We start from the raw sequence: 12,197 nt of genomic DNA, 5'->3' as shown, positions 1-12,197 counted from the left end.
TCTTAAGACCACTCGCATGTCCGGCGAACCACGAGTTGTGGAAATAGCTCAGGGTGGATTTCCTTAGACTGCGGGCTATCACCACCTTGCAAGACTCCTGGGGAGCCTCCTCAGATGGGATATAGCGCAGGAGAACTGCATCATCGTCAAGCAGATATGTATCCAACGTGCCCGCAACAATACCAGCTGTATCGCACTCGGTGCAAACAGCAGTACCAGCTGCCCGTGTGTTCCCGACGGCTTTGCTGCCCATTCCTCTTGAGAGCCCGTCTCTGTGAGCCCGTCAACGATTTGTCGACAAAATGGATTGTTCTGCTGTGCCTTAAGAAGTTCTTGCCTGCTGAAGACGATACCAGAGGAACTAATGAAATACACCAGGTAAACGTCCTCTCCCGAGGCTGGCAAACTGAGGATCGTTTCGCCATCGGGGGTCGCGCCGTTTGAGCCATTGGAGACACAGGCTCCGGTCTCTACTGAGTGCGAATTCGCACCATTCGAGTCATGGGAGACTGAGGCTCCGGTCTCTACATGGTGCGAATGCTCATGGGAGTGACAGACCAAACGGTCAGATGCCGAAACGGGGGTGCACGACAGGGCATCAGCCACCACGTCTGAACTCCCTTTCCTGTAGCGCACAGCAAAGTTGTACCGCTGCAGTGACAACGCCCAGCGCACGAGGCAGCCTGAGGGCTCGTGCAAGCGCTTAAACCAGGTGAGTGCCATGTGGTCAGTCTCCACCACAAACGGCACTCCGCCGACATAGCAGTCGAACTTCCAGAGAGCAAAAACTATAGCGAGACACTCCCTTTCAGTCATGCTGTAGTTGCGCCCGGCAGCGTTAAGTGGCTGGCAAAGGCAACTGGTTGGAGAACGGCGTCGTGACCCTGAAGTAGCACGGCTTCAATGCCCAGGTTGCTCGCGTCAGCTTGGACAATGAACTCCCTGTTGAGGTCGGGCAGCTTCAATTCGGCTGTGGCCACTAGAGCTCGGGATAGTGCATGAAAGGCACCCTCCTGCTCAGGACCCCAGTTCCATCATGCCGACTTTTTCAACAGTGTGGTCAAGGGCGCTTGGAGAGTGGCGCAATTCGGCATGAACTGTCTGTAATAGTTCACCATTCCCAAAAAGTGGCTAAGGCCCTGAATGTTCGCCGGCGTTGGGTATTCGAGGATAGCTCGCACCTTCTCTTCGCATGGCAGAACATGACCCCTGTTGATGGTAAAGCCCAATAGGGAAATGCGAGTCACAGCTATTTGGGCTTTCTTCGGGTTTAGAGTCAACCCGGCGACACACAACCTTTCGAGGACGTCCTCCAGGTGGTGGAGGTAGCCTCGCCGGCTTCTGGGAAAGAGTCCCATAATGTCACAGGCCGCGACTTGCCAGGGTAGCTGCTGTCACACTATACCGGGCCCTGCTGGGTATTGCAACGATTAGGTCACTTAAATTCCAAAATTGCCCCTGTTGAAGACATGCTGTCCTCGTCCCAGCTATGAACTGACGTCGTCCATGTGTCCCATTTAAAACCGTACGGTTCATCTAGTTCGCTATCATTCTAACAAGCACCTGGATGGCACTCCAGGCCCTGGGGGTTATGTTACGGTGCATTTAGACAGGTCCATGCGCTTAAAAAGGAGATGAAGAGGAAGTAGTGGACTGTCTCCTGAGCTGTGACCTTTGTAGCAGCCTGCGCGATTACTACTAACATTTCCCCATGTAAATATTTGTACATAGGTTTGTGCATCGGGATTCCTCTTCGTAACAATATTTTAAAGAGTTAGTAATTTTTTTTTCTTCCAAAACATTACCTGCTTGCATGATTTAGAGCCTCTCCTTGCAAGGCTTCTCTAAGACCACCTGAAGACCATTTTGGGGCCGTCCCAAAATGCTGTCGATGCTGCCGTTAAGCACTTAAATTGGACACAATATGAATCATCTGTCTCAAGAGCCAGACAGAACTCGACACCCGTTTACTAGGGAAAAAAAAGTCTGGCAGAACTGCTGCTTGTAATATGCACAGAACAAATCGAAGTCATCTAGACATGCTGTATGTCCATGTCTGTCATGGTAATAAACTTTTCCAGCACACGTGATGATGTTGCTGTCCATCATGCCCCCTAATATGTACTCAAAGCTTGTTTTCCTGCAAATGAAATCTATTTGTTCCCCTTTGTCGACGGTTGTGCAGCTTGTCCTTCGTACCATGAACATGGTGAACATATATATATATATATATATATATATATATATATATATATATATATATATATATATATATATATATATATATATATATATAAACAAGAAGAAAGGGGGTTAACCGAGGGGCCCAGGGTTCTACTAGTACACATAAATACCCAAGAAAGTGGATGGGGAAACAGCGCCGCGGTAGCTTAATTGGTAGAGCATCGCACACGAAATGCAAAGGTTGTGGGTTCAGTTCCCACCTGCAGCAAGTTGTTTTTTCATCCACTTTAATTTCCATTAACTTATCGTTTCTTCATTCCATTTATTAAGCACAAGTAATTTTCCCTATGTTGTCCTTGGTGTCAGTGTTTGTTGGCTTCTCATCATATATATATATATATATATATATATATATATATATATATATATATATATATATATATATATATATATATATATATATATATATATATATATAAGGATCGGCAGCAGCATTAAATTCATAGCTTAGCTTAAGTTAAGAAATGCAGCACACACAGCAAACCGTACATCACCAGCCCTTTTAGTGCCTGTCGTAACTAATATGAGCTACTGCTGTAGCCATCAGAAGCCATATTACAGCATTTTGTCTAACAGCACAAGTGCTTCCACATGCTGTGTGCGTATGAACTCTCTGACAGAGCACACAGTGCTGGTTGTGAGCTATTGAGTGCTGACAAACGAGACGAGTGATTGTGTGTGGGCAAACAATCTAGCTAGCACCAATGCTTGATACTGGCATAGGTGCTAACACCAATAGATACTCTTTTTTATGTCAAACATTCTTGCTTTTGCTACTTCTTGTGGCTCACATTTAACGATACTCTTATTTTCTCTTTCTACCATCCGTGTCTCAGTGTTGGCTTAGATTTCAAGAAGTGTGCAATTTTTAAAATTTGCCTTTGTTTTGTCACTCAAGTTATGTGTTGTCCTGTTTAATGATTCCAGATGGCAGCTCTGCAGTCCCCATTCGCCAATGAGACCAAGAACCTTTACTCTCTTGTGAAGAAGGTTGTGGCAAGTGAATACCCGCCTATTCCAAGTAACCTCTACTCGGATGAGGTGAGTACTAAGCCGTCTTTTTGCTCAGTCCAGGGACATGAGAGGGCCTCTGAATCACATTGGTGAAGCAAACACAATAGAATATTGTCCACAGTCCATTGTGTACAAGCGGTAATAACTATTGCACTGCTGCTTCCTTCCGATACACTTCATGCCTTTCTCTCATAGGCTGATTACCACCACAGTGTGCACATTGGCAAATAATCGAATTTTGTTGCACTTGCTTTTTATAGTGGACATAATGGGATACATTTGGTCCCTGAGCAAAGTGAGAACTTAGAAGTGCGCAGACCTCCAAGAAGAAAAAAGGAAAGCATGTAGAAGAAAGATGTCGCACGAGTGCTTACATCAGTTCTATTGTCGCCAATTCGTACATCACAGCAATAATAAAAATTGCAAGCACTGCATTTGACTTGGCTTGTAGTCTTTCCAGTTATGAGACTTTGTGATAACAACTGTTTCTAGCTGCAAAACTGTGTAATTGACTTGACCTTAATCATTGTGAGGCCCCTTGGCAACAAATGGTTTTCTTGATTCTTGATGAAATTTTTTTTTTTGGTGCAATAACAATTATATGGACACCCCAGGCAAATTTCTACCGGCAGTGTCTCTGTCACCGTCAGCGTTGTCGTTATGTTCCGTATAAAGTCCAACTGCGATTATATTGTGGCCACGTGCCCTATGCTGTAGGTACAAGGGTGAGTGTGCGGATGTGATCTGACTGGAATGGTGGCTTGATATCATATGTGCAAGGGAGGAGGGCAAGGAGGAGATAATGTTTTCCTAGTCCAAGAACTGAACCTGGTACCATTGACTTTCCGGGGCAGGCACATACTATCAGCTTCATGTGCTAGTTTCGTGCTGCGTTCAAGTGGATGCTGGCGACTTTCTGTTATTTGTAACTCTACCTCGCTGGATTTCTGCACAACTCAATTGGCTAGCCAGTGTTTCAGTGCTTCATCTTCTTGATGCACTTGCCTTCATGCTTTTGTTTGGTAGCTGCTTGATTAGCTCAGTAGGTAGTAACTTAAAAGGTGTTCATCTTGGTAGGTTGGAATTGTAAATCCACAGTAGCTTTCAATGCAGCATACACACACATTAACAAAAATGGGCAGAACATAGACTGTGGAGATGTGTTTGTACAAGGCTTACCCCACGGGTGATGGTCAGGAATGTGCATGACACTCCTCTGCACCGCAGTGCACAAAGGACACTATGGCAGGGTTCGTCGACTCTCAGACACGATGCAGAGAAGGCTGCAGAGTCGGATCATCAATAAACTTGGGTTTAATAACCCTTCAAGGATAGAAGACGAGCTCAGCTTGTCAAGCACAAGCTTGTAAATAAGATGAACGACGGGACTAGCTCGTCCAGCACCTTCCTTGTTTTTCCTGGAAGCCTGAAGACAATTTAAGCTCCTTTGTTGCTCCGTGCTTCTTCCAGATGGCACGAATTATTTTGTGTTTGTTATAAATAACATAAGATGGCACAAGGAGCCGTTGAAGAGTGAAGTTGAGAGCATAGACATACAGTTAAGTCTCTATATAACGAAGTCGGTGAAATTGGCAATTTGCTTCATTATATTGAAATTTTTTTACTTAGAAATTAGACCTTTTATGTAAATAAGTACAGTTGCCGATAAATTTTTCTTTCATGGCAGGGGCCGCAAAAGTTTCTTAATTATTGGGCAGTAAAAAAAAAAGCAAATTTTAATGAGAAAATTAATTTTGTTGAATTTGAGAGTCAGCGACAAAAGATACGGTTTCATGCCATGTCAACAATGTCTTGACATCGGTGGTACAAAGTGAAGCCAGCCACGCCTTTGCGGCCACTCCGACCCCACGACTCATAGTGTCACTCGCAGTGGAGCGACACTATCATGAAAAGCACCGGCAGCAGGGTGTGAATGCTTCGTCTACCTATCTCTTCAACGCGTCTCCGAAATTAGAGATTACGCAACCTCCAGTGCTAAATACGCGGGAAGACAATGCACATTATAGTTTGACATCTCGGCATGCCCACTCTTTACAAACGCAGCAAATTACATCTAAAAAAGGACACGCAGGCTGCATATGCCTCGGGCATGCTGACAGCCATTGTTGTGCTAAAAATGGAGATGTGCACTAAACCTTCACTCCACTTACTCCCTCCCATCCCCTCGCGTGTGCTTGATCGCATTACTGCGAGCTCACTTCCTTCCTCCATTTCCCCTTGCTCATGTAGGAACATGGCGCTTACTAAGCCATGACCCTTTTTGGCTCACCCTCGCACACTTTCGCTCGCTCGCAAGGCATACAGTGCGCAGGGTGCAATAACATCTTGTCGCATATGGACTTGGACTTTATATATGGAACATGACGCTGTTCCACTTCGGTGGTTGGTCTTGGTCGCTCAGTTTGCCATTTGAGGGGTGCATTTGCAAGCAGCCACTTTTAATTCAGCCATTTGACCGTCTGCATCTGTGAAAGGTTCCATCTATAGTCTCTGTATTCCTTTGCAGTGGCAGTGAAATTTCATTATATTAATATCTTGTATAAACACACTTCATTATATTGGGGTGCTAAATATATAGTGTTTTATGGGCAGGAAGATAAGTATACTTTGTTATATTGCTATAAAAAGTTAAGTACTTCGTTGTTTTGAGAATTTTGTTATATTGAAGTTCATTATATTGAGGTTTAACTCTACCTGTGTACAGTGAAGCGCACCTTCGTTGCAGTGCAAGCTTTTTTTTTTCCTAGTAAAATTCACTTTTGTGACAGAAATTTTTCACATGATCTTGCTTTTATATGATCATCAAAACCATTTGCATGGAAAAAATAATCCATCTTATTTGCAAATTTTTTTCATTTTTTGCCGTCCTTAAGGGTTTACTCAGGACACACCACAGTGCTACAGTCCTGGCTTGCGGACAAAAAGGCTCACCACAAGACCCATCGAATACTTGTGGACATTGTTCTAGGCTAACCAGGAGACTGAGTGTTGTCTTCCAACTGACCTTATTTATACACATGCAAACATATATACACTCATTGTGTTATCTAGACAACAGACATCAAGTCAACTAGGCGAAATAAAAGAAAACGAAAAGAATGCGTGTGGTAGCACGTGATGAAGAATCATTATCACAAACCACACCCTACTTGTGACCGTGACAGGAGTGTCAGCTCTTTATGTATGTCAATTGTATCTGCCTTACTTATACAACTATTGCCTAGACACTATTCCTGCTGCTTCCAAGATCTTCTGAGTAGTTTGGTTCGCACTTTCTCCCAAAACAAGGCACAAGCTTTCAACTTAGGTTTACACTCACAATCACTCACAGGAATGCCTAAGTGACCAGATACACAGTTGCATACATCATAATTATGCTTCCAAAGGAAGGCCGAACCTAGCTTGACCATCATACCTCTTACTGCATGACAAAGGAATTGAATGCATGCCTTTCACACAGCCCACAAACTTGTGCCTATGTTTGATCATGCACCCTATTTAGAGGAGCGTTGAGGAAGGTCTGCAAGGCCATGACGGTTTCTCCAGGGCTAAAAACAACCCACACCCTAGTACTCTTTGTGATCTTTCTGAGCCTATAAGATATACTTCGTACAGGTGCAGAATAACAGCTGTCTTCATTCCTGCCAATCTCTTTTCCAACAGACTCAGTTCCTTGTCGTGAGGGCTTTTAACCTCCCTTAGCAAGCCTTCAGTGATAGATTTGACAATGTCCTGAGAGAACCCTGCCCTCTTCAGCCTCAACACTTGCATTTGAAACTCTATGTTCATGTCATGGTGACAAGACTGAAACCTTGTGTTGTTTGGGGCCAAGTGCACAATCCCTCTTTTCACCAGTTTTGAGTGTCCCAAACAGCAGCAGAGGCTTCTGAGCACGAGGCTCATACTAGCACTAGCAAACCTACCACTACAAAAGGTAGAACCTTAGGTCCAGATTCCTAATCATGTCATACTCGGAAAGCTCATAAGTTACTCAGGAGATTTCAGAGTGTCTTCAAAATTGCATAGCACCTGCACGACTTCTTGCTCGAAGCATTATGTACCTGTTTTCATTAGAATAAGAAAGTCGTCAACATACCAGAAAACCCTGATGACCTTAGTGCGCTGCAACCATATGGCAAAAATCCTATCAATTCGGCCCAAAAATAAATCACGAAGGACCGGCACTTTGTGCTACGTGATGGAGATCCCCAGGCACTGCAAGGACACATCACCTGCTACTTTTGTCTGCCTTTGCTTCATGAGAGGATGCAATCAGCAACCTCCTATGCAGCACCCCAATCAATCACCATCCAAAACTTCTGCAAAAAGCATTGCGGCAGAGCTTCCTGGTCTTTTAGGTCTAGTGTTGCAATAATTAAACATACATACTTCTTTCCAGCTGTAGCAAAACCAACTCTTCTGTGCACAAAATATCTTAGTTTCATGCTTATGCTATATTGTTTTTGTCAAGAATTTGTTATTAGTGACAATATAGCTGGCATAGTAACCATGTGCTTGGCATGGTTGTCGAGACTCATTTTTCTGGCACTTGGTGCATGCTAATGTGCACAACGATACTTAGATTACAGTTCCTCAGCTCACACATGCACAGATTGAATCAGAATATTATATTTCAGTCATATAATTATAGCCTAAATTCTTAGTAAAACCCGATAAATAAAAAGAAATGCTCAGTCACAGTACGTTACTGGGAGAGGTCTTCGTCCTGCAATGAACATAGGCTGACAGTGATGGTTTGCAGTATGTTAGCCAACAAAGTTGCTATGATAACATACAAGATTTCTGGCACTGCTGAAACCATGAACTTTGGATTTATTTATTTATTTATTTATTTATTTATTTATTTATTTATTTATTTATTTATTTATTTTATAGGGTATTTACCCGTGTAAGCCCACTTTGGAGTATTATTATTATTATGTTTTTTAACAATGATAGCATGTCTTTTTTTGTGTGTCCTTTAGACACAAAGTAAGTGTGACCCTAACATAATCTGTGGTGTGGAAGGTGCAACACTACGCAGCGAGCAGCATGTGAATGGTGACTTGTTATTCCTGTCTGACAGGCAAATTTAGTGTCACTGTGAACAAGTGTCACCTTATGTGAGAGCCGTTTGGCGTTATAGTGTCATTCAGAGGTTGTCACACGACAAAGTGTAGTGCTACTCACTGCAGAGTGCATTCAGTGGTGCTTGCTGATGATGATTTCCTTCAAGAATGGCACAAATATACTGTGGGGGATAGGCCAAAAATCGGGTAGTATTACGATAGCAAAGATAAGTGAAACTATGAAAGAAACTGATTGAGCGCATTTGGTGAACTTTCTTGACTCCTTCTCCCTCCTTCAAAGTGAACAATCTTGACAACATAAGTTGTAAGAGTAAACAAAAACAGCATGCACAAAAAGGTGCAGTATCTTTGCACAGTGATTATTCCACTGTGTCAGCTGTCACAAGATGGGGGTAATTGGAGATCTCTGGGGGAAGTCTTTGACCTGCAGTGGACATAAAGTATGATGATGATGATGATTATGATGATGATGATTCCACCTGTGTTTGTTTCAATTGACTAAAGATCAAGAATAATCTTCCACTTCCTATGCTCAATTTCAGCTGCTGCTGCTGTCGTATTGTTGTCCTACATGTATTACAGCAAATTCGAATATTGGTTAGCTGCACAGGTATGGTGATGCTTAACCGTTTTTGGAATTCCATTTAAGACATGTTTCTCATAATCAGGAAACAACATTAATGACCCCTTTCCAAATACTAATAATCACATCGATTTTTTTTTTTGTATCACCAAGCTGTCAAAATGGCACCTTATGAAGTGAAGTGCACTCATTCAAAGTGGCACTGGATTTGCCATCTGATTGAGCTATCAGGCTGCATGTGGACACTGAATAACAGAAGTGGCTTGTAACCCACTGCTGTGCTGAGCCACTGGCATTCTTTTAATAATAAATATACAGCACATCCCTTCCTGTTGCCCCCCCCCCCCCCAACAGCTACGTGCCCTGGTTGCTGTCTGCATGGATCCAAACCCCATGAAGCGCCGGGATATAAGCTACGCTTGCACCGTGGCCACACAAATGTACGAGCGCTTCGTACAGGCATCTGCATGCAGGGCAAAAGCACTGGCCTCTACGTGACATGGTGATCTCGCTGACCGGCAGCAGCGCAAGTCTTTTGCACTGTACACTCATGGTTTGATGTGTATGAGTACAAAATAAGCTTGTCAATGGAATTTGCTTGATTGACTGGAATCAGAAAGGGCACAGTGAATGGAAGATGGCGTGCTGAAGAATGTTTCATTGCTGTCTTTGTGATAAAATGTGTTATGGCTAGAAGCTGGATCTTTAGCCACTAAGAAGCGACTGCAGTGCCTTGCAGCATGGTGCTGTAAGGGTGACTGTTGCTTCTGAAAATATGCAAGAGAACACTGACTGGTGATGTCTTGGTACACCATTTTTCAGATATCCAGGAACTGCATTAAGATACAATGAAGGATAGGCTTTCTTGCATGAAACATTTTTAGTAGAACACATGCAGTGCACATATCTCTGTTGTACAGCATCCAGTGCTGTTTCATTTTAGTAAAGACGACCTTCACTTGGTCAGCCAGTGAAGCTAGTATCCTTCATACAAACCAAGGCAATGCATGGGAAAAGTAGATTCAACAATATAAGATTAATACTGAAGCCATGAAAACGCAGTGTTTTCTTGCAGCCTGGGCACGTAGATGGAACACACATGCAGCCTACATGGTTAAGCGTCGCAGTTCCAGGCAACACACCTAGCCACAACAAAATTGTTTTTTGGAGCTTCATCCATTTTGTTTGCTGAACAAATGGTCCTGTACTCTTTATTTTTGTTCCTGGCCATATCTAAGGTGCTGTTGGGTTGATAAGTTTTAATGCTTTGTGCTATACCATGTCACTTTCCTGACTACAGAAATCTACTTTGTTAGTCTAAAATTGCACCATGCCATTTTGAAGCTTATGTTTAAACAGCTGCTCAAGAGCTGCTTTACACAAATGTGGCAGATGCTGATGAAACTGTCAAGTGTTGTTCTTAAAAGCAAATTGTGTAGCACTGAGTACTTGCCTGTTGTGAAAATGTGCAACTGCTGGCAGCTTGGTTTTGCTATTGGTTATATTGGAAATACTTTTGCTTTAGCATTGTCTGAACTTTCTGAGATGTCATTTTTCAGTTGTATGAGCTGTGCATCTTATTCACTGTGCCCTTGTTCAGTCTGGTGCTAGCATTCCTAGTCAATCTAATAGGGAACAGCTTCTACATAGTTGACTCCCTGAGGACATTTAATTAGGTCATGGGGTGTTGCACCATGCACTAAAACAGTCTACACCAGCTGAAGTGGTGTTGCACTGGACCAGTTGTTGCAAATTCGTAGTAATAAACTGAGTGGTGAGGGCTGGTGAGAAAAGTGCATTGAGCACTGATACAGAATAAACATGGGTCTTTTGGAGACCACCTCTCACAAAGAGGTTCATCTTGTGCATAGATTTGTTTGAGGGGAGAAATTCAGAAACGATAGATGCCATGACCACCATTTGTATTGCTTGTAATTTTTTAGCAGTGCATGTCTCTTGTATTTGGCCACATTTCAGAGCCAGCAAGTTCTCTGCGATTAGGAGTAAGCTACACTTGGTGTCTACATGAGAAATGTTGAGTGAAAGTGTTTCAAAAATAGACAGAAGGCAGATGTCTTCAAGCCTCATGTGGCTAAGGAACAATGGAAAAGGAAATGGCACCATGTCATGACTGCAAGTTAAGCTTGCAAAATGTGTTTCATGTTGGCAATGAGTCCCCCTTCTGTGAACCTTGTTGTGTTGAGCGTCAAGGAGTCATGCAAAACCTTCGTTTTAGTGTATAAATATGGCACTAGTTTGCACTAGTGACACTAGGTTGCATTGCAAGTTAATGTCGAAAAGTGGTAATTTCTGATGGTGTTGCTACCAGCATAGTGATGATTGCGATCGCCAGTATTAACATATGACAGTCTAATGCTAATACGACAAGGTCACTTGGTGGCAGGAAATGTCACATCAGTGCCTAGTTAAAAAAAAAAAGATATGTATCACTGCACAACAACAAACATGCTACAGCTGGCAGTTTCAGTGCATGCTTGCAACACCTCCCAAATAGTATATGAAAGTGTTTATTTGCATTTGCTGCAGGGGCCATGCCCTGCAGATTTGTTACAATGGCATGGTCACATTTGTACTTGTGATGAACTGAATGTATTTGCCATCTGCCAGCCAAATACCAGATGATGATTATTTGCTCAAGTCGACTGTTATGATATTGTGCCGTGAATTTATGTTGTGTATGATATATTAATGCAAGCTAGATTGAAGGGGCCTTTAAATAGCACATATATTTTTTGAAGTATACATTTTTTTATGTGCACATGTTGATTGTGTATCTTTAAGGAGGCTGTACCTGCTTGAGGAAGTCACAGGAGCATGTAGAACTGTTCAGCAGCTCTTTGTCGACAGTGACATTATAGAATATATTTTCTGGAAGTTTATGAATAAAGTGTTTTACATACATATTTGGCTGCATTTTGTCACAGTATGCGGTGAGTTGCAGGTGCAGCTAGTTTCCAGAGAAGAAACAGCCCCTTTGGTTGAGGGTGAGCATTCAAAGCCTGCAAAAGCTAGACCCACTCATTAGAGGGATACTGAAGAAAAATATGAAAAAATGAGGGAAGCATCAAAATTCGACACTGAAGACGTGGCTGTTCCAATACGCAGTTTATTTCACATATCTTTAAACAGATGGCTGTATTTTTGGAGGATTGTGAGCACATGGCAGCTGCACGCCGGCACGCCCAGAGCTGCACGCTAACCACTGTGACATCATCTGTGCAAGC

At 42.9% G+C, this 12,197-nt stretch overlaps 1 protein-coding gene across 5 annotated transcripts in view; it reads left to right on the top strand.

Moving 5' to 3' along the window:
* Nucleotides 1–11,874, top strand: part of LOC142575437 (serine/threonine-protein kinase Nek7-like) — a 45,174-nt gene extending 33,300 nt beyond the window's left edge. For 2 of the 5 annotated variants that reach the window (XM_075684824.1, XM_075684816.1), the window contains 2 exons: nt 3,172–3,285; nt 6,153–9,280. In XM_075684824.1, coding sequence (XP_075540939.1) covers nt 3,172–3,285; nt 6,153–6,353 — 315 coding nt within the window. In that variant the 3' untranslated portion in view covers nt 6,354–9,280. Of the gene's footprint in view, nt 1–3,171; nt 3,286–3,518; nt 3,626–6,152; nt 9,282–9,306 lie in introns of those variants that run through there. The other 3 variants (XM_075684839.1, XM_075684832.1, XM_075684846.1) reach the window with 3 other exon arrangements.
* The last annotated feature ends 323 nt before the right edge of the window (nt 11,875–12,197 follow it).

Source organism: Dermacentor variabilis, chromosome 1, assembly GCF_050947875.1.
Source record: "Dermacentor variabilis isolate Ectoservices chromosome 1, ASM5094787v1, whole genome shotgun sequence".
Lineage (NCBI taxonomy): Eukaryota > Metazoa > Arthropoda > Arachnida > Ixodida > Ixodidae > Dermacentor > Dermacentor variabilis.
The sequence above is the reverse complement of the archived record's forward strand: the minus strand, read 5'-3'. Positions and strand labels throughout refer to the sequence as shown.